The following is a 23,732-nucleotide window of genomic DNA, read 5'->3' on the forward strand; positions in this document are numbered from 1 at the left end:
AAAGGGTCTGAAGCTCCAAGCTCGCAGCTCCTTAAATTAAAATGTATAGCCTGTAACAGACTAGCCATGCCTAAAGCTCCGTTAGTGCTTTGTAGTGCTTAGGAGCATTGAAACAAAATAAATTAACATATAATATCAATATATTAACCATAAAAGGATTTTATTATTACTAATAATTAGTGATGGGCAAATAAATTCGCCAAGCAGGGATTTGTGGCAAATTTCTGCATTTCACTGCCCAGTAAAAAAAAAGTTGTTGCGCATAAAAATTGACGCGTGTAAAAATTATTCGGACATCCATTAACTTTAATGCATTTGCACAAATTAGTCGTGTTTAAAAAATTTGTTGCTCGCGTCAAAAATTGTTGCATTTTTGCCATTTCTGTCCCGTTTTGCTAATTATTCTGCAAAACAGGGACAGATTCATCCATCACTACTACTACCAATAATAATACTTAACATTATCTAATAGTCTGTTATCCTTGACTTGGCCTTGTCCTGAATTGGACTTTGGTGCTAGGGAGTTGAATACTATGGGTGCTGCAACCCAAACAGAATAAAAGGGAAGTATAGTCTCCATAGCCTTCAGGAAAATGAACCCCTTTGGTCCTTCAGCAACTCTTCCTTTAGACGTTATATAATTCTAAATTCTTCCAATCTGCTCTGCTCTTAGCTCCTCCTAACCACTTCTCTTTGCCTGTTTTATCACCACTTGTTTCTTCAACTTTAGTTTTCTTCTTTCCAGTGGACTTCTGCCTCCCCTTCTTCTTAAAGCAGTGGTTCACCTTTAAGTAAACTTTTAATATGTAATATAATTGCCAATTCTAAGCAACTTTTAGAAATGGTTTTCATTGTTTATTTTTTATAGTTTTATAATTATTTTCCTTTTCCCTCTGACTCTTTCCAGCTTTCAAATGGGCGTCGCTGACCCCATCTAAAAAGCAAATGCTCTGTAAGGCTACAAATGTAGTTTTATTGCTAATTTTTATTTCTCATCTTTCTAGTAAGGTCCACTCCTATTCATATTCCAGTCTTTACTCAAATCAATGTATGGTTACTAGGGTAATTTGTACCCTAGCAACCAGATTTTTTATAATGCAAATTGAAGAGCTGCTGAATTAAATGCTTCAAAAACCTTAAATAATAAAAAATGTAAACCAATTGAAAATTGTTAACATTACTCTACTAAAAGTTAACTCAAACGTGAATTTTTTCCTTGTTTGATTCAATAAAGTTTATTATCTGATTTTCTAAGATGTATTTTCATGTATCAGGGGGCACTGATTTTCTATAGTATAAGGGCAGTGTTAAAGGATCTTTTCTCACCCATGTTAAAGCAGGGTTGGTAAAATATCAAAAAATACTTATCCGCATTGATTTCAGGCTTTAAGTTGGGTGACAAAATGCCTGATTTGTTATTGCCCTTAAATGATAAAATCAAGTCTAAGATAATGAGGCTCATTTATAAAAACTGGGCATATATGCACCTAGGCAGTAAACTACAGCAAATGCTTTCATTGTTCAACCGGCAGCTGCCTGTAAAAAGCCAGTCATTGATTGGTTGCCATGGGTAACTGCCCAGGTGCAAATTTGCCCAGTGTTTATAAATGAGCCCAACTGTTTTATTATTACAGAGAAAAAGGAAATCATTTTTGAAAATTTTAATTATTTAGATAAAATGGGAAAAGGACTTTCCGTAGTTCAGAGCCTTCTGGATAATGGATTTCCGGATAACGGATCCCATACCTGTACCAGTCCCTTTTTTGTTTGGTTTCTTCCTGTAAGATTTGCAGATGATGCCTTTTTACTACGTACAAAACTGTTCAACCATAATAACTCACTGAGGAAGTCACTAGGCACACACTAGCCTTTTACAACCTATACAAATATTATGCAAGCAAGCAACAAAGTAATTACATTTGCACAGTTTTTAATTACATTTATTAGAATGTCTTTGGATTTGCTGTGATAGAATGAAAAAATTTTAAAGCTACATCCCCGGACGCAGGTTTGGTGCGGTTCTGGTATGGTCTGGTCACTAATTATGGCTGCCATGCAACAAAAGTAGCCCTTAATTTTGCAATTGCATTTTTTCCGTGATTACATTTTTTCTGCATTATTTTGCCACAAAAATTCAGATGTTCCCTGTAGAGTTTTTTGTATTAATAATCATGTAGTCATCTTTATTCATCATACATTTCCTCTCATGTCCATGGTGAGTAGGGGCGTTTCCTGCCCATTTTGCCGCCCGAGATGGCCTTCGTTTTGCCGCCCCCCCCCTGTCCCTACGGCACTCACCATTTCATCGCCGGACGGGGGTCTGGGGGGTCCACGTCGCTAGTGCAATTGAGCGCATGGGGTAGCGTTCAGTAAAAACCGCATCTTAGTGAAGTTGCGGAGTTATGTCCATTTACCAGAGCGAAAATTTGAGAGTGCGAAGCAACGCTAGTGTTTATCTCCTTCGTTAGCAAAGTGACGCCTGTGCCCGTTAGGAATTCGGCGAAGTTCCGAAACGACGTCACGCTGGTGGATTTTCGCTAGAGTTAGTCACTTCGCCCTTTAGGGAATCTGCCCCTTTAACTGAAGGGACAGTCATGTTGGCAAAACAGTCAGGTTTAGGAACTTTAAGTGACAACTGCAAAAGCAGAACTATTAGCAAAAAACGATCAACATGACCTATAGGTAACTTTTAATGTAGAATAATATTTTGAAAATAATTTTTTTTGTTTCAGTATCACTTTAAGGTATGAAGATCCAAGTTTTGGAAAGATCTGTTATCTGGAAAACCCCAGGTCACAAGCATTCTGGATAACAGGTCCCATGAAACTATTTCATAGCCCCTATAGCTAGAATACTAAGGAACATCTTGGGCAGAAGTTAAATTAAAAGGTGAACATCCCATTTAAATACTTGACCAGATTCATTCAGTTACATATCCTACTTTTAAAGGAAAACTAAAGGTAAACTAAAGAAGTAGCTAGAAATGTTGTACATTATGTTTTGAGCTTCTGTACCAGCCCAAGGCAACTACTGCCCTTTAGCAGTAAAGATCTGTGTCTCCAAAGATACCCCAGTAGCTCCCCATCTTCTTTTCTACTGATTCACTGCACATGCTCTGTGCTGCTGTCACTTACTGAGCTTAGGGACCCACTCACAATACACAGTACACATAGAATAGAAATGTCACAGTATAATGCTGATTAGTAATTAATATTGATAATTACTACATGACAGCACAGAAACCAGTGCAACTAGCATCATAATTTAATAATCAGCCCTGTAGCATCAGCTTATATTACAGACAAACCTCATTTTCTGCTTGATAATTTGTGATGACCCCTGAGCTTAGATTCTTAACAGCTGCTCAGAGCCCACTGAGCATGTGAGTGTCACAGACACTTTCCAAGATGGTGACCCCCTGTGACAAGTTTGAAGTCCTGGATCATTGCTGCTATTGAGAAGCGAAACGTGAATGTCTTTTAGACCACTGCTTGCTTGTTATGATCAGTCACTCTTTCAAACAGATACAACAGTTTCATTTCTAAACTGGAGAGTTGAAGAAGTCACATGTAAATAATTCCAAAATCACAAAAAAAGAAAAAACAACTACAAATTGTCCTTTAACACTCTGCTGGTATTACATTTACATTTGAACTTCCTCTGCCCAACTGCCCTCCACCACATACTTACAGAATCACCCTAATGTACCCATGCATTTGATTTATGGAGGGGCTGGAACTGAACTAGCCTTCTCTACCACACAAGGATCCTTCTTCAGTTTTTGGTCGTGCATGAGCAAAACAATAATACAGTAGGATAAAGCAGAATGGATCAGGGCAACCCAATGTCCTCAACCCTTGGGAATATGTATCAACAGCTGGAAACTGACTTCTCTATCAAGAACATGAGATAAAGATTTCAGTTTGAATACAGAATATGCTATAACATTGGCTACAGTTCAGGTGTGATTAACCACATACCCCTGATGGGGGATTCTGGAATTTTTAGTAGCTGCTAGAGGACACCACTGATATACAGTAGATTATGTATGTACAGTATGTGTGTACAATAGATCACTGAGGCTCCTTTTTTAACACTGGACAAACTTAGCATCTGGGCTAGAACATGGAAACCAGGGATTTTGTGGTTTGCAATGGCTTACTACTTATGTACAAATACAATCAGTCTATGCAAAAAATATCATTGTTGCCTTTGTGCACATTTCCCACATCCCAATATATATATATATATATATACATATCCATGCATACACTATAAGGGTCAGGTTGATGGTGTATTTTGTTGAGGCAAACATGGAAAAAAGAGGATATGCTGATATACCCCATGCTAACAGTGTAGGGAATTTCCCATACTAAATGGGATCATATGGAATTAAGTTGAATGTAAATAAATATGTGGAAGCTGGATGCATATTCTTTAAAGGCAGGCGGAAATGACTGTGTTCCATGTTTATTATAAAGACATTCTGGGGTCAAGCCCTAGTGCCAGTAGCGTGAGGCTCAGATAAAGCAGCACAAATGAACCTTTGTTATGTTGTTATCACGGGCCTGGAAGCACTTGCCAAACATTGTTTGCTCTGTCCATGGTGCTGAACATGAAGTTACTGGTACAGTGCATCCCAGCTCTGAGCTCTCTGAGATCACTATTATCGTATGGCTTATGGCTTATTTATTAACATAAATTCAAATTGGAACAAGCGCTGTAAACCATAATAACTGGCAAGCAATCAACTTTTATAACTCTACAGCCAGTTTGACTTAAAAATATTAATGAATACCTGATTGCTGTAGTTTACAGGACAGATAGGGGCAGATCTATCAAAATGTGACACTAGAGTTCACTACAGAAAAATCACCTACTTTCTATTCATCCTTATAGGATTTTTCGAAATGTATTTATCAATAGGTGAAAGTTAAGGTTCACCATTTCATAAATAGGTTTTTTTTACAAAAAATCCAATAGGAATAGAAAGTGGGTTGTAAACTCTAATGTAACATTTTGATAAATCTGCCCATAGTGTGGCTGTTGCAAGCTGAAAATCTCTGAACTGACAGGTAGCATGGCTGCCAATTTCTCAACTCGTTCACTTTCATTAGCTACACTTCCCAGCATCCTCAGCCAGCTCTGTCCCACTATCAGTAAATAGTTATATGATATATTTGCTAATCTAAAAAATGTGCCTTTAAGGGGTTGTTCACCTTTGGGATAACATTTAGTATGATGTAGAGGGTGATATTCTGAGACAATTTGCAATTGGTTTTTATTTTTTATTATTTAAGGTTTTTGAGTTATTTAGCTTTTTATTCAGCAGCTCTTCAATTTACTTCTTTTGCGCTTCTGCGCATGCACGAATTGCCAAGAACATGCGTTCGCGCATGCGCAGGAGCGGAAGAAGACGTAAAAAACACAGAGATTTGGGGGGCTGGGGGTAGGCGACAGAGGAGGCACGTGCCTGGTGCCCCCCCCCAGCTTTGCGCCTTAGGCGCCTACCCCTTGGCCTGGCCCTCTGAACAGTTTAAAAAGGTTATTCCAGGTATGGCATCCTTTATTCGGAAACTCAATAAGCGCCACATAACGGGAAGGCCAAGTCCTTTAGAGTCCAAATAATTCAAAATGTTTTAAATGATTTCCTCTGTAATAATAAAACAGTAACAGTGATTTTTAGTAGCCCTTAGCTTCGGTGAAAAAAAATGCCTCATTTGGAAACCCCCAAGTATTGCAGATAATACATCCCATACCTGTTAAGGCTATTAAACCATGCCTCAGTCTGTGTTATTTTATTGGTTTCCAATCAGAGAGAAACATCCTCACAAATACTTATTCTGCCATAAAAGTGGGAGCTATTCAGTGATTTGAGAAATATACAATACATACCCTCATAGCCTATAGCATAACATACCCCAACTGTGGTGTTTTAACCCTATGAGGAATAGAGTATAACCTCTAGAATACAGCATTAGTGCAAGCACACAGAGCAGCTTTATGTGCATTGCATCAGCATTGTAAGAGTATGTACACATCCCCATTTACACGCCCACACATGCTCACTACCAAATCCATCCTTTTTTTCCTGCTCTTATATCCCTGAGTAACCAGGGAACCCTGACTTCTGCTCTGATGAAAACAGAGGAAATGACGTGAGGGATATTTATAAATCTCAAGTCAATTTTTTGCTGCAGGAAATATTGCAGCTCCGCTTGATTTGTTGCTTTACCTCCCCTTGTTTTGACTGCTTGCTGCTCTGATATCTACATGTGAGCATAATGGCCACGGAAGGCTGCTGGACCCCATTCTCCCCACAACTAATTGAACAACATTTAATTTATATAAGTCTGTTTTCTAAATTAGAGAATAAGTGTACTTTATTTTTAAAGATTTATGTTGAATATAGTTTTTTTGGATCTTGTTCCCCCATTAATTAAGCATAAAGTACATTTTATACAGTCCTGCAATGCAAGCAACACTTAAACCTAAACCAGATGTCTATCATGTAAATAATAAAAGATAACACCATGCAGAATTGGTAAAAAAAAATAGTGGGGTTACAGCTTTATTACATCATTTGAATTTACATAATTTAAGTAATTTTGTGGGGGCAGACTACAAAACCAAAATTCCCCCCGAGTGTTCTGGACAGGTCAATCTTTTGGCACAAGGGAGGACACCATCTTCCTGTTATAACAATAAGCTTCACCTGCCTAGACCCCCACCAGGGGTGAAGGGAATCTCTAGGGGACAAATTCTTGCTCCGATTCTTGCTCATCTGGTTTTCCTGCTGACCTTCAAACAAAGTAGTGTCAGGCAGGTTGGGCCATAAACCTTTAAAACCATTTTTCAGTTTTCTCTTTTACATTTTCCCATATGTGTAAAACAACTCATTATTATAATGAAATTCATTAAATTATCATTATAACGAAGTTATTGACAGCATCAGAAAGATAAACTCCCTCGCTCCAATAAAGGCCTTGGATTAAATTTTACATTTACATATGCTAATGGTTATTACGCTTTATAAGCATTGGATTTCCATCTTATTGTTACTGATTTGTGGATGTTCCAGCCCTAGCCCTGTACATGGCTGTCTATATATATATATATATATATATAGACAGCCATGTGATATTTCTTGCCTGGGTCGTACGTACTTAAACTGAAATGGTGTTAAAAGGATACCATTTTCTAAATTAAATATTTGTTTTGTTGTTGAGGGGATATAATGGCCATAAACTTGGCTGCCATTGTGATGTTTCAAATGCTGCTGTTGGTGCTCAATTATAAAAAAAAATATTCAATTTCCCTGTGGATATTATGTCTGTGACAATATTGGAAGTTTCTGGCACAGGAAGAACTTGCTTAATTAAAGTGATCATATGCGGTGATGCCTCTGGTTATTCTTAGGCCGCACCACACTCACATCCTGAAACCAAAACAAGACGTTCCTGTTTTCCATCAAATTGCCCTAAAGTTCTATGCCTACAAGAACCTGAAAAAGGTCTAATGGTGTTAAATTCTTTGTTAGACCTACCATTACCCATTAACATGGCCAAACATGAGCAAACCAGTTACCTTGTAAACGTGTCCTAAATCCATAGTTACCTGATGCATCTGTGAACAACTTCAGTTCTTGGCTTGGCCCTGTCCTTCCAGATACTGTAGTTAATATTTGATAAAAAAATGTATTTTATTGCAGTACCTTAAGTTCAAGAGACTGCATGTCTCATAGTGCGACCCTATTTGCTTTTAATACATATTTCACAGTAATAAGTGTTTTGATAAACTTCTCCTGCATGGTTGGCCTGGGCTTTAATGTTACTTCTCAGGACCCAATTGTTTTTTCATGTCCTCTAAGGAGTTCCTCAAGCATTTCCCTCCCTCCAGCTCTATCTTCCAGGCACCACAAATAAAGGAATTGAAAGTCTCAAATTAGGAGCATAGTATTGCCCAACCCATGGGCCTTATATTTTACAACCATTAAGATAAAAGCTATGTATGTGTAATAGCAACAAATTGAATTAAGATTCTATGTCTGCTTTTGCCTTTAATGCCCCTGGGTCTGTTTGTCTGAATATTTAAAATCTAAAAAGACACTGAACATTATTCTTCATCCTGAGCATCATTTACTTATTTATATGCCAGGTGTTGAATCATTCTAACTTTACCCAGTTTTTTCTTTTAATCAAACCCAAAGGGGAACAGACTAAGTTTGAAATGGCTGGGGGAGGGGGTCTGATAAAAAGTCCTCCATTCTACCAGAAATTCATCTGTATTGCTGGTAGAATGATTTTCTTGGTAGAATTGATTATTCCATACTCAAACACTGCCAAGAAAATAGTCTTTTGTCTGGTGTAACAGCGTAACAATATTGATATATACTGTATCAATATTGTTGTGACCGATATTAGCATGTTTGTTATTGTCTAATTGTCTATGGATTTGGGCAACGTTTCTAGCCGGACTTTGGTGTATATAATTCAGTATCTTTCCAGTTTGGAGACTAAATGTCCATGCAAAGGTGAAATTGCACATGTAAACATATCGCCTGCTGCTGTTCCTAAATTTTACTTTCATCCCTACTCATCTTGTGTTGATACCCCTTCTGCCTTTTCCAAAAGTCTCCTACAACCAATTCTTTATAGTTTTAATGCTCTTTCCTCTGGTGTGCCTCCCTCCGCCTTTAAAAACCCACCACCCAAAACATACATTTTAGTACAACAATCAACATTAACCAGTTGTTAGACGTTGGTGATGTTGAGCCCCCATTAAGTGAGCTGCTGAAAGACTGCTATACCACAGAATCCTTGGCTACCATTGGTTTGTATTCTGGGCTGTAGGGGTTCTCTATTATGGTAGCCAATGCCTCTGCACTGCAGAAGCTGCTGACTGTGTTTCACAGGGTCCCTCAGGCCTGTTGCAGTTGGTCTGAGAAGCCGTTAGATGTTGCTGAAAAGCTGGATACTGCTGCATGTTCAAATTCTACCATCTGTAAGGAGAGAGAGGGGTGGGAAGAAATAAACACTTCAAAGTCCAACAACATTGCCAGGTTGACAATATGGGCCCCATCCCCACTGAAATTGCTGCAGAGATTCTGAAGGTGGAGACTGAATGTAACAATTTCAAGTCCAAGGTGCATTGGCATCTATCGGAATAGGATCTCCCTGGCCATTTGTGCTGCCTGGTTTGGCATTGTACATTTATTTACATTTTTGGGGTATTTTTTGCTGCAGTTGCCCCTTGCCATCTCTATTCAACTCTTCCCTGATTAGCCTGTTGAACACTGGGCCTGGATTCCTGTTTGCAGTGATGGAACGTAATTATCCATCTCCAGTGCTATATGCCATGTTTTCAGTTATTTGCGCCAACTGCACGTTGCCTATTTCATCACTACCACTTGGCAAATGAAGAAGAAGACAGCACCCCTTCTATAGTGGGGGGGGTGTTATTTCATGTGGCGTTGGTCACTCGAATCGCTCTGCTCTTTGGGTTCTACAGATTGGGGCAACAGCGTTTCCAGCCAGCACTGACAAAATGAGGGGGGATATGAACGGAACGGCCGCATACTGATGATCACTGCCGCTTGACGTGACCATTGGAAGGGGAACTGCTGCGCGCTCTGCAGATTAAACTGGGCAGCGAAGTGTTGTGCCTGCGGGAGGGGGACCTGCTCCGTGCACTGTAGATTCAGCTGAGCAGGAAAGGATTGTGCCTGCAATACTGTCTGGGGAAGCGCTGAAGGGGAAGGAGAGGATTATTTTCTTTACCCTTCCTTGTTAATTGCGTCGGTGCTCCTTCCTCCAGAGGCCACACTATCTTCCTCCTTCTGCTGGCTTCCACTCTTTCCCTGCTGCACATCCATTTCCTTTCTCTGGTCCTGGAACAAACAAATTCAGGTTAGTAATGATGAACAATCACAGTGCCTTGTCTTTTATCAGCATTAGGACCCTTCACCCTCCCCATTTTCTCACCCCGCCTCAGCTCTATTGTTCTTCTCTCTCTTCCCCCCCTCGAACCTTCCCCCCCACCCTTCCCAACCCACCCCCCCTGCTGCATTTGCTGACTTGCCAAAAAAAAAGACCAGCAAATTGCTAGGCTCCTCTTATTTTATACACTAATCTCCCACGATCTGTTGAAATCTGAACCTCCTTGTTATATTAGAGAGTCACATCATCTTATTGCTTCAGAATCAGGGCTGAGCCAAAACGCTGATCCTGAATGATCTGCAACCTGTGGCTCTCTGGGTGAACAACAACTCTCAGCATCCAGGGACCCCCTTCCACTGTGACTGGGAGTTGTAGTTCAGCACCAGCCAGAGTGCCACAGGTTGCAGATGACTCTGTAAGGGGCACTGGTAGAGAGAGAGAGGCGGATACACAATGCTAGCCGTCCTACTGAACACAGACTCCTGTGCACTGTCTTAATGTCAAGGGATTCCATGTGAAAGGAAAGCAGTTGCTGTATCTCCCAGAGAGAGCTGCCTTTTTAATCGGTCTCTGTGGCATTCACGGTTCACTTGTCCTTTACTTCCAGCATAATCACTAACAGCCCTGCTGCTTTTGGCACCGTCCAAACTGCTTCAGAATAACAAGCTGCTGCACCTACTTCCCACAGTTAGCAGGGACTCGCAAGGGGTGCAACTCTGTTTTGGGGGATTTTTTTTTTTTTTTACTTAAGGAGGCAGAGTCAATAGAGCGGAATAATAATCAGAATAATAGGAGGAAGCGCAGGCGCATGTGCATGGAGGATGATGAGCAGCCGGCCCTGGGTGAGCAGCCCAGCTTCAACGGATGTGATCAGGGCAAAGATTTGCAGCTGCCTCCCAGCGTCGATGGTGAAATTGTAAGTAATGTATGAGGGGCTGGGTTCATTGCAGGACCCCAGTGCTCTGCTGCTGCAGCTGCTTGCAATTATGTGTTCCCTGTGTTTGCCTTAGATGCAGTATGTCCTGCCACTCACTAGGGAGAACGGGTTCCATTTTTTTTTTTTTTTTGTAAGATTCCTTTTCGCATGCAGGATTCTTCCACTCGTAGAGCATGGTCCTACTCTGTGCAATACGAGCAAGACTCTGGGTTTTACCTTGTTCTGGATATAAACATAGGTCCCCCAGGGTATATGCCCTTAATGAGTACCAGTATATTGTGTACAATTCCTCACTGCTAGCAGCTGCATTCCTGTATAGAGCACAAGCTTTCCATAACCGATCAAGTATTCCTCAGAATACCGTGCTGGGCTACAGCATGTCCACTCATGTACAATGTCATGTCAGGAAGATGCCCATTTACTACACACTGCTTGTATGACAGAGGCCTGTGGATAGGATTCCCAGTGTCTGTATAGTAGCAACCATTCTGTAAACCGTGTATAGTATTATCCTTCATTTATATAGTGCTGATGTATTGTACAGCCCCTGACCCAGCACATCTGGTACATACACACTAGAATCACTTTTAAGATCTGATTAACCTGCCTGTAGTGTGGAAGGAAACCGACACAGGGAGGATGTACAAGTCCTTGCTGGGATCAAACCTAAGACCCTCGCACTATAAGACAGCAATGCTAACTACTGCCCATATTAGTAGCCGGTCTGTAGGATTCTCACATACTATATAACGTCTGTATCCTAGGGAGAAGTCTGTAGGATACCTGTATTTCTGTATGATAGTGGTCATTCTACAGAAAGCTCATTTACTTGACAGTGCTTCATAAGAGCCTGTAGATCTCAATTTTCTAGGTGTCTATTGTAAAATGCACATTTACTATATAATATTTGTTTATTAGAGGCCATTCTATAGGATCCCCAGTTACTATATAGTATCTGTATATTTTATATCATCTTATAGGATTCTTATTTACTATACATTAGCTGTATGTTAGAGGCAATTCTATAGGATGCCCATTTACTATTTAGTGTCTGTACGGTAGAGACAATCCTTGCTCGTTTACAATGTGGGGTATGTTAGAGGCCATTCTACTGGATGGTTATTTACTATACAGTGTCTGCATATTGAAACCTATTCTACTGGATTCCCATTTACAATATAGTGGCTGTATGTTAGAGGTCATTGTATAGGATGCCAATTTACTATATAGCATTTATATATTGGATTTTATTCTTTAAAATGCTAGGATGCTTATTTACTATATAGCATCTGTTTGTTAGAGGTCTATATGATGCTTACAATATAATGTCTGTATGTTAGAGGCAATTCTTGCGCATTTACTATACAGTGTGGGTATGTTAGAGGCCATTCTACAGGATGGTTATTTACTATAAAGTGTTTCTATGTTAAAATTGATTCTGTTGGATGCCCATTTACTATATAGTGTCTGTATGTTATAAGACATTCTAGAGGGTGCTAATTTACATTAAATCTCATTTTATAGGATGTTTATTTACCATAGACACTTTTTATTAAATCTCAAATATATCTGGTCGAGGTTTTTAAGGGGGAAAACTCTTATTTTTCATGGACTTTTTAGAGATTTATTATACACCAAAGCTGCTAAAAATCAGAATCACGGAAAACGGCATCTCAAACCTGTCGAGGACATGTAGAAGTAAATGGCAGCTGTCCCTGAAGACGTTTCTTGACATCATGATCTGCACTGTATCATCTGAAAAAGTTTTTTTTCCCAATAATCCGAAAAAGTCTAGTTTTTGCAGCAAAAATCTGATAAAATCTCTTTTTTGGAGTGTCAATCGACTGATACAAATTGACGTTTGATTTTGTCACGAAATATTGTACCTCCAATTTTTTCGAGAAAAATTATTGATAAATGAGTTCAATTCATGGAAGGGAGTTTGGTCGACTTTTTTTCAGCCCCATAATGTCTATTAAAGGTCATTCTATGGGATGCCCATTTACTATAATGTATCTGTATATTAGAGCTCATTGTATAGGATGCTTTTTGTTTTATAATACAGTGTTCAGAATTGCACCTGGGATATAACTCATGGCAACCAATCAGGTGTTTGCTTCTACCTGCAGCAGGCTGAAAAATACTTATTTGCTGATTGAGGCTCAGTGTTTGTTAGAGCCATTCTATAGGATGATTATTTGCAATATAGGGGCACATTTACTAAAGAGAATTTTCTCTTCACCTAACTCCACCAAAGTTCACCTCACTTTGCCAGGTGTGTTTTCACAACACATCTCATATTTACCAAAATCGTAAGTGGTTAATTTTCTCCTGGCATAAATTCTCTGAAAATTCACCTGTATATTTTCCCCATACAGTAGGAGTGGGGACAATTTTCTAGAGAAAATTAGCATGGAAAGTGTGATATTGATACTGAGATTTAAAAGTGGATGCTCTATCTTTATAATGGTATTTCTCCAGCCTGAACAAAGTTAAATTTAGTTATTTAACTTTGTATTCAGCAGCTCTCCAGTTTGCAATTTCAGCAATCTAGTTGCTAGGGTCCAAATTAAGCTAGCAACCATGCATTGAATTGTATAAGAGTCTGGGATACAAATAGGAAAGGTCTGAACAGAAAGATGAATAATGAAAAGTAGCAATAACAATGTTTTTTTTAGCATTACAGAGTAATTTTTTTTTTAGATGGGGTCAGTGACCCCCATTTGAAAGCTGGAACGAGTTAGAGGAAGAAGGCAAATAATTCAACAATTATAAAAAGGAAAGACTGAAGGCCAGTTCTAAAGTTCCTCCGATTTAGCCTTACAACAACATACTAAAAGTTAACTTAAAGGTGAACTACCTCTTTAAAGGAACAGTAACATCAAAAAATGAAAGTGTTTTAAAGTAATGAAAATATCATGTAGTGTTGCCCTGCACTGGTAAAAACTATATTTTTGCTTCAGAAACACTATTATAGTTCATATAAACAAGCTGCTGTGTAGCAATGGCGGAAATTGAAAAAAATCACAGGCACAGGATAAATAGTGGATAACGGATAACACCATTATGTTCTACAGAGCTTATCTGCTGTGTAACCTGAGCCTATTCTCCTTTGAATGGCTGCCCCCATTGCTACACAGCAGCTTATTTATATAAACAATAGTAGTGTTTCTGAAGCAAAAATATTGTTTTTACCAGTGCAGGGCAACAGTACATGATACTTTCATTACTTTAAAACACTTTAATTTTTTTGATGTTACTGTTCCTATAACTATTTTCCATAAAAGTGTGGGGGGGGGGGAAATTTGCACCCTTGGTTTGGTTCCTTAGTTTTGTTTATAAGTAAGATAAGTGGTAACAAATAATAAGAGGGGTCATTTACGTAGACCCAAGACAGATGTGCAATAAAGGATACCTGTGTGTTTCCCTTGTGCTCCCCTCCCATCCAAACAAAGTGCAGAGATCCAAATTATTGTCACCCCTCAGTGAATAGGGTTTTCCTTGTCCTTTGAAGGAGCCATATAGCACAGTGCATATATGCCTAATTTATATAAATTTGGAATAAAAATCAGTATCTTGTAAAATTACACCTTTATTGGAGCTCTTTGCAGATTATTGTTAATCTGGTTCAGAGATCTAATCAGATAGAATAGTGTATTTTGTTTGCTTGTGTAGTTATGATGATCGGTTTGTACATTTCAGTTTGTAGCTATTGATTACGTGAGTCACCTAATAATCCCATGGACCCCCCCCCCATGTAACAAGCATGTGAGTGTTTTTTACATAAGAAAGAAAAGGTCCAGCCTCTTTCCTACAGAATGGCCTGAATAGGATTTCTAGCTTCATGTTGAATCAGTTTCTCTCGCAGAAAGAAAAGGAAAATCACTGTTATTTATCATGTCAGGAAATAGTTTTAATTAGGGGTGTCATTTAGTTGGCCCTTTAGTGCTTAGTTACAACAGGCAGTTTGCTGAGGAGACATTCTCAAGCTATGGAGCACTGGGAATTTCATATTGATCATGAGGATACAGTACATGTAAAAGCATGTGTATATGGGGTAAAAGAGCGGGCAAATTGCAGGAATTTATATATATACTGTATATATATACTTTTATATAATGGAATATTTGTATTGCTAATAGTGATACGTGAATCTGTGCTGTTTCACAAGAATTTTTGAAATGGGGGCAAATTCATAGAAGGGAAAGTTGTGCTCACCACTAATATTTAGAACCATTAGGTGCAATGAGGCTGTGACCACAAAATACATATAGACAAATACAAGAGTCACTCAACCCATTATCAATATATTTAAGACATTTGTTAACGTGGAGTGCTCACCTCATTGATACACACTTTTTGTAGTGTCAGAGCTGGACTGGAGGACCCACTACTGTCGCTGGGTCATAACAATATATAAAGAGGAACCAGCAGCACACTGTATTTAAGTTGCAAAAGTGCACCAAAAATTTATTTAGCCCACATCATACAAATAGGCAACGTTTCGGGCCCACCTGGCCCTTTATCAAAGATAAAACAAAGTTTGATAAAGGGCCAGGTGAGCCCGAAACGTTGCCTATTTGTATGATGTGGGCTAAATACATTTTTGGTGCACTTTTGCAACTTAAATACAGTGTGCTGCTGGTTCCTCTTTATATATTTAAGACATTGAGACATTTTGTGCATACTGCTACTAAAACATGCCTTACCCTTTAAACAAAACAGGGATTGTTTGTCCATATATTGCAATATATTTAAGCTGGCCAACTACGTCAAAGTCATCCCATATCTGGCCAGTCCTACACTCAATTTTCATCTGATTCTTTAAGAATTCTATTGCTTCATTATACATTTAAGGTGGCCATAGACACACAGATCCGATCGTACGAATTGAGGATTCGTACGATTTTCGGATTCGTACGATTTTCGGATCGTGTGTGGCGTGTGCCGACATCTTTAGCCATGCCTGTTAATGGCATATCGGGGAAAGATCCGCTCGTTTGGCAACATCGCCAAACGAGCAGATCTTTGCATCTATGGCCACCTTAAGTTTTACCTGCAACTTACTTGCTGCTTTCAAAGTAAAACTCTAAAACTAACCCTAACCCTTTGTAAAATGTATAATAAAGCAATAGAAATGAATGGGCAGTTTTTTTCTGCTGTAACTTTTTTCATGCAAAATACATTGGAGTCTATGGGTGTTTTTTTTGGTGTATTTTTACTGCAGCACCTTTTTTCCACTGTGACTTTTTTCCGTTCAGAATACATTGCGTTTTTTTTTTTGCACAGACTACATTGGGGTCTATGGGATATGGTGCCCAGACAAGGACTCTACCAAAAGTCCAGTTAGGATAGTTGTATGGACAAGCCTCATAATTAGGGTAGAGCTCCACAAGCGCTTTTGGTTGGATCGACACCTGTCGACAAAACGCACGCGACAAGTCGGACGGAGTTGCAAGCGTGAAGATATAATTGGACTGAATGAAAAGTCGGACAACTACACAGTCTAACTGTCGGATGAAGACGCTGCTTTCTGCGTCCACGTGTCGCGTCGGATGTAATGTAGTTGTTACCTCCGACTTTTTATTCAGTCCAATTATATCTTCACGAGTGCGACTCCATCCGACTTGCCGCGTGCGTTTTGTTGGCGGGCGTCGATCTGACCAAAAACACTCGTGGAGTCCAGCCCTAAGACTCTAATGGGAATTCACAAAACCTGTGTACATATTACTCATTCGTAGTAACCCACAGCAATGTTCCCTCTAAGGGCAGGACTACGCGGCCGATTCTGCCGTGATCCGACGCTCGTCACGTCGGATGCAATGGAAATAAGTTAAGTAAAGCCAGTGTCGGATTGTTGCTGTGACGTCTGCATCCGACAGTTGTGTCACGTCGCATCAACGCTGCGACACGATCCGACAATTGAATTACTTACCTTTTTACCGTCGCATCCGACGTGACGCCTGTGATTTTGCGCAGCGGGCCAGATCGCAGCAGAATCACCCGTGTAGCCCTGCCCTAAGATGTGCTCTTATGTGCGCGCACACAAGTTTTGAGGCCATTGTGCTTTGCACAAAGAATTTTGTGTGTAAACACAAAATTTTAAATCAATTCTGACCTGAGCACACAGTGTTTAAAAACAGTGCACGTGATGGGCGAATTTGCGCCGTTTGGCTTCGCCGAAAAATTTGCGAATTTCGCGCGAAATTCGCGAAACGGCGAAAAATTCGCCGGCGCAAGTTTTTTCGACGCCGGCGCCCGTTTTTGACGCCGGCGCCCGTTTTTTTGCCGCGAATTTTCGCAGGCGTTTCGCGAATTTATTCGCTGGCGGCGAAACGCGCAAATTCGCCGCGAATTCGGGCCTGGCGAATAAATTCGCCCATCACTTGACGCAAGTTTAAAATCTGCACACACAAAAAAAAAATTTTTGCGTACATATCAAAGAAGGAATTAGAGGGAACATTGACCAACAGCTATTTGTATTATTTCTTATTTTTATTAGTTTACTGGCCAGATCGAGATTTTTCTTACATTAACCTTAATATTGAGACCAATTATATTATTACCTATTGGTTACTGAAATTCTGGTGGTTACATAGTTAAATTGGGTTAAATGTGCGTAATGTTCAACCCCTCCAAACGAACCCCAGTGCACTTATAGACATATACACACACTCTCATACCGACCCATTTGGATTGTTGGCCAGGTATATTGGCCTATTCCAGAACAGACTGATATCTTTAGCACATGGATAACATTTGGGACTGGCGGGCCACCATTCCTAACTTTGTTTTGTACCATATTATTAGTACTTGTATGGCAAGAGCATAAAAAACCCCACTTTAATTATTTGGTTAAAATGGCGCTTTCAGTCATTAATTTCAATGACAATTGTCCAGACATAGTTGTCTACCACATAGGGGAGATCTTTGAAATGTATTCAATTGTGTGCATAGAGTTGTTTGTGGACTTTACTGTTTTGAAGCCGAGGAAGACATAACTGAATCCAGTCCAGCGAGCGGCTATATGGACAGTGATCACATTTTACTGTAACCTCTAGTGATAACAATGCCATTTTTACTCTACACGTCATATTAAACTACAAGGATGGGATCCGTAATCCGGAAACCCGTTATCCAGAAAGCTCCAAATTATGGAAAGGCTGTCTCCCATAGACTCCATTTTATCCAAATAATCAAATTTTTTTAGAATGATTTCCCTTTTCTCTGTAATAATAAAACAGTACCTTGTACTTGATCCAAACTAAGATATAAATAATCCTTATTGGAAGCAAAACCAACCTATTGGGTTTATTTAATATTTACATGATTTTCTAGTAGACTTAAGGTATGAAGATCCAAATTATGGAAATATCCATTATATGGGAAAACCCCAGGTCCTGAGCATTCTGGATAACATGTCCCATACCTGTACAACCTAACAGCCAGGGCATGATACCATCTAACCCATGGGTTCCCAACCTGTTGTAGTTTGACAACAGTAACTGGAGAGGAAAACATCCACAATATAAATTGTCAGTGCTAGAAAGTATGGTGATATCCAACCTGTGTCAGATCCCATGATTTCCTTTTACTGAAACTGGAATAATTTAGCTTAAAACTTGTATTTAGAGCATCTGTATATGTGCAGAAATGATTAATGTATATTATTATTATTAGTTTCTACAGTTTAGACCAGGGGTCCCCAACCTCTGAGCCACATTCATATAGAAAAAGAGTTGGCGAACAACACAAGCATGAAAAATGTTCCTGGGGATGACAAATAAGTGCTGTGATTGGCTATTTGGTAGCCCTTATGTGGACTGGCAGCCTACAGGAGGCTCTGTTTGGCAGTGCATGTGTTTTTTATGCAACTATATCTTGACTCCATGCCAGGAATTTAAAAGATAAAAACCTGCTTTTAGGCCACTGGGGCAACATCCAAAGGGTTGGTGAGCAACATGTTGCTTGTGAACCACTGGTGGGGGGTCACTGGTTTAGACAGACCATCCTGTGAACATTTCATCTTGTCAGTAGGTATATGGACCAACCTGCAGTTCAAGTCATTTGGGCTCTTGAACCAAGCAACCAATGGAATGTGGCCGTGCATGATTATGGCAGGTTGTATGGTATCTGTTGGGCTAATCAATCAGATAGCCTAAAGGGTTTGGCCAACATAAGATGCAGGCAAATTACACATGCGATTGATCCTTGATACTGTGGTGTCTGTGCTACTGTAGAGCTGCCTGCAGCAGTGAGAAATGGCAATATTTTCAGAGGGCCAGGTGTGAGTCAGGATCAGCTAGACGGTCTAGTGAGTCAGTCTCTTACACTGAACAAGTTCAAGCGCTTTATATCCACCACATTCTCAGTGTAAAACCAATACATGTGAGTCAGACCTGAACTTTAGGAAGTTACAACACAGAATATGAATGCATTAGTCATTAGCAAGTGTAGTACTTTGTGACTCAGATTTCAATATCTTAAATTCTGTACCGAGAGGGTTTACAGGAAAAACAGCATAGAAATCACTTTCTGGTACAGTAAATTACGTTTTTGTTTCCATTCATAATAAGACAATTTGAGGTATTGTGGGAGAACTCCCAAGGTGGAGGTTTGTATAGTAAGGAATAGGATGGCCTGTACAATGTCTTTCATGCAGGAGGCATGAAACAAGCACTTTATATAAGGGGTTCTTCTCTTATTTAGCTGTGTCTCCCTTTTTCCTGACAGAATGATGTGTATGTGGGTGTAGCTGGTTTTCTAAGAACAAACTGAAAGGCATTTGGAGTGAGGCAGTGCACAGGGTGGTTTGAGAGTTTGGCAAACACACTTCATTCAGTGGAACTGCATAGGAACGAGTTATGCCCAGATTTATGCATCTGAAGAAAACTCCTCTACGAGCCTGGGTTCACACTACTGGTTTTTATTCAGCCTTTGAGGATGAGTCCTTAGTAGCAGCAATGGTAAGGAGGTACTGCCTCTGGGACTGCTTGGAAGGTGGAAACTATGTTTTGAAAGACTTGATTAAAGGGGAACTATTGCGCAAATGAACATTTAGGGGCAGATTTATCAAGGGTCGAATTTCGAAGTTGAAAATACTTAGAAATTCCACCATCGAATTTAAATACTTCGAATTCGGATATCAAATCCAAAGTTTTTTCAGCAAATTTGGCAATCGATCGAACGATTCGAAGGATTTCAGCGATCGATCGAACGATTTTAATTCGATGTGTAAAGACTTGGAAAAAGTTTGTAGAAGGTCCCCATAGGCTAACATAGCAATTCGGCAAGTTTAATTTGGCGAAGTATTGAAGTCGAAGTTTTATTAAAGAGACGGTACTTCGATTATCGAATATTCGAATATTCAAACTATTTTACTTTGAATCGAATTTGAAGTAAATTTGAAGTCGTAGTATCCTATTCGATGGTTGAAGTATCCAAAAAATTACTTTGAATTTCAAATTTTTTGACTTCGAAAATTCCCTCGAATTCACTTTGACCCTTGATAAATCTGCCCCTAACTTTAAGCTTCGTCATATTGAAATAAGAAACTTTGAAAATACAATCAATTAAATATTCCCCATCGTGAAATAATCAAGTTTATATTCACTATCCCGCTCTCAGCATCTGTTCCTCTTCATTCTGTCTCAATGCAGCAGTTGGGTGTCAGATGAATGATACAATATATCTTATAGGGGGGCTTCTTTTCCTAGCAGATGTATTAGAGCTCACTCAAATTACTGATTCCAGTACAAACAAAATCTAACAAAAACTGCCTTTTGCACAAATCCTGCATGTAGAGAGACATGATGTGATTTTAATGGCAAAAGGAGTCCCCTATAAGATATGTATATTGGATATTGGACCCAACTCCTGCAAGAAGGCAGAAAGCAGAGAAACAGATGCTGTATGTATTATTTCAGAAACGGTACAGAATTTTGTTTGTATTTAGGAAACTTCTTATTTCAGTGCGCTAAAGCTAATATTAAATTTTCATTTTCGCGATAGTTTCCCTTTAACTTTAGCTTCAGACTGTCAATCACTATTTCTGATCTTCGTTGGTTGTTATGCAGTTATGTCATAACTGTTGCCATGATTAGATTCTCTACACTAGATTCCATTCACAGTTGCAGTCTCCATGTTCTGCTTGGTATAGAATGGCTACTTAATTTGTGATGATTGGACTGGGATGGCTCAGTAATAGTACCTTAAAGGCATTGTTTACCTTTGAGTCAACTTTTAGTATGATGTAGAGAGTGATATTCTGAGCTAATGTGCGGTTGGTTTCTATTTTTATCAGTTGTGTTTTTTGAGTTATTTTGTTTTTCTCAGCGGCTCTCTGGTTTGCAGTTTCACCAATGTGGTTCCTAAGATCCAAATTACCCTAGCAGCCACACATTCATTTGAATTAGTGACTGGGATATGAATAGGAGAGGCCTGAATAGAAAGATGAGTAATACAAAGTAGCAATAACAATACATTTGTAGCCTTACGGTGCATTTGTTCTTTAGATAGGGTCAGTGACCCCCATTTGAACGCTGGAACGAGTCAGACGAAGAAGGCAAATAGTTAAAAAAACTATAAAAAATCATGAAGACCAATTGAAAAATTGCTTAGAGTTGACCAACTATAAAGTTAACTTAAAGGTGAACCACACCTTCAATAGTTACGTATTATTATTGATAACAATAATAATGTTATCCTACTGTATACTTAAAGGAGAAGAAAAGGCATAATCACTGGGGGGTTCTTATTTGTTAGCCCCCCAGTGATTATAATCGCATACCTGAGACCCCAGGGGCTCCAGTTTGCTGAAAACTGCACCAACGCGGGGAACTACCATAGGGTGTCAATTGTGCAGTAGAGGAAAATACTGTCTTCTTGCTTCTAAGTTCAGCTTTCATTTTATTGAGAATGTGCACATCAAATGATAGGAAATAAAAGAAGATGGTGATGTGGCGCTCCTAGTATAGTACTCTCATCTGGTGCAGTTTTCAGCAGGAGCACCAGACCATCGTCTCTGGTAAGTGATTATAATCACTGGAGCGGTACCTAATAAATTGGCAGCCCTCAGTGATAATGCCTTTGCTTCCCCTTTATCTGGTGGGATTTAGTGGATGTGTCAAAGCAGAAACAGTCATCCCTAAGGGCAGGTGACCTAATTTACCTGCGCAGGTATAATTTTTGCAATTATAAAGTTCCAGAAGGAGATCCAGAAGTGCATCTTCTGCGAAATTGGGAGATATTTGATAGGCTTACAGTAGAGGGTTTTGGGGCTTCATTTAGCCCATCTCATCCTAGCCTTTTTGGTTATTATGTTGTGTGTTCTCTGTAACATCATGCAGTTCTGAGAAATCTAAATTCCCATAAATGTTCTAATACTGCAGCAATAATTTTAAGTACCCGAGGAAGGACCCATGCAGGACTGAAACATTTTGTGTACCACATCTCTCCAATAAACTCACTTTACTTGCATCTCAAGAGCTCTTCTCATGGTGAAGTCCTTTTGCTGTATTTGTAAACTGACTGGGGTGGACAGACCACAATAACCAAAGAATTGTTGCATTACACTGGATGGGGATTACTCACATAGTAGGACAGTATTTGGCTTGTTGAACTATTATTGTTCTACCCTGTGCTGGATACAACTGATACACTCTGTGCTTAATTAATACTGACCCTTCTAAAGTTTATAAAGTTCTGTATTCATGGTGCACTTTTTAGGGGCACTGAGCACCTAAAAAGATACTGTACATTTATTAAGTCTTATCATTACACTTTAACATAGCTGAGTGTTGACATCAATAACGTGTAGAACCTTCACTGAAAGATATAACACAAATGAACATTTTTTTGTAATCACAATGTACTTGCCCTTTTATTTATTCAAGTAAATCAAGTCAAACTCAGTCTGTGATTAGTTCACCAATAACAGCCCATTCTACCCCATTATGCTTTTTAGGAAGATTTCTATAGTAGAAGCAGAACTTGTGACTGCAGTGGAGCTCAGGAGATATGGAGGCCCAGTGGGGCACTGACTGACATTTAGTTTCATGTGAAATGTGTATTTGGTTTAATATAGTGCCACGTGCTATCAAGTTACATCCACTCATTCTTTTTGGCACTGTGCTAACGTGGATGGAGACCCATGGAGCAGATTTTGGTGCAGAAACACGTGATGTGCGTTTTTGTGCCGAAATCCACTCTGTGTGTCTGCACTCAGGCCAGTGCAGTGTATGTCAGTGCAGAGAGAAGCATGGATGGATGTGAGTGGATAAGCTGGCTAAATGCAGACTGAGAACAGCTCTTGTACCAGTGCAGCAATTTTGAAAATGAAAGCAAATATCTGATTGGTAGCAGTAAGGTTGCCACATTTTCTGGCGAAAAATACCAGTTTTCCTATGTTTTTAGTAAAAGCCTTAAGCATCATTTTTACAAACAAATTGCTTTTTAAAATCGATAAGTGGTTTGTATACTTACATTTATTGGACCGGTTTAATTTTTAGTCATTCCATTCTATAGCCTTTAGAGTTAAACTGACCCTGACACTGATATTTTTCATTTATTCAATGAATGTCGTTTTTTTTTCTATGGTTAATGCTTTTATCCATGAATATCCTGTAAATAATATCCTTCTAAACAGTGCCCAGTGATGTTATCAGTTATAATCAGTGGTTAGTGATGTCATTTGTGTCACATGGCTCACTGAAACTTGTGTATTTCTTATAATTACGCCCTATTGTAAAGTATGAAGGCAAAAAAAAGTATAAATACTATATCCGTCAGAAGATATAATCAGTGCTTAGTGATGTCATCAGTTATTATTAGTGCTCTGAGCTCCATGACCTGTATAA

At 39.2% G+C, this 23,732-nt stretch overlaps 1 protein-coding gene and 1 long non-coding RNA gene across 5 annotated transcripts in view; one reads left to right on the plus strand and one right to left on the minus strand.

Annotated features, from left to right (window-relative positions):
- The window catches only part of rgs20.L (regulator of G-protein signaling 20 L homeolog), a 74,740-nt gene that overhangs the window by 30,189 nt on the left and 20,819 nt on the right, over positions 1-23,732 (plus strand). Inside the window, exon 1 of one of the 4 annotated variants that reach the window (XM_018266564.2) lies at positions 9,826-9,908. The exons of 1 other annotated variant lie outside the window; for it this stretch is intronic. Coding sequence is in view for 2 of the 3 variants with exons in the window: in NM_001093411.1 (NP_001086880.1) it covers positions 10,753-10,854 (102 nt within the window). In the remaining variant the exon portion in view is untranslated. 4 annotated transcript variants of the gene reach the window in all.
- Positions 6,546-10,021, minus strand: LOC108719253. Its single transcript, XR_001936191.2, has 3 exons — positions 9,984-10,021; positions 9,780-9,889; positions 6,546-9,001 (listed from the first exon to the last, which is right to left on the minus strand). It is a non-coding gene; the product is annotated as an uncharacterized LOC108719253 (long non-coding RNA).

Source organism: Xenopus laevis, chromosome 6L (assembly GCF_017654675.1).
Source record: "Xenopus laevis strain J_2021 chromosome 6L, Xenopus_laevis_v10.1, whole genome shotgun sequence".
In the NCBI taxonomy this organism is placed as follows: domain Eukaryota; kingdom Metazoa; phylum Chordata; class Amphibia; order Anura; family Pipidae; genus Xenopus; species Xenopus laevis.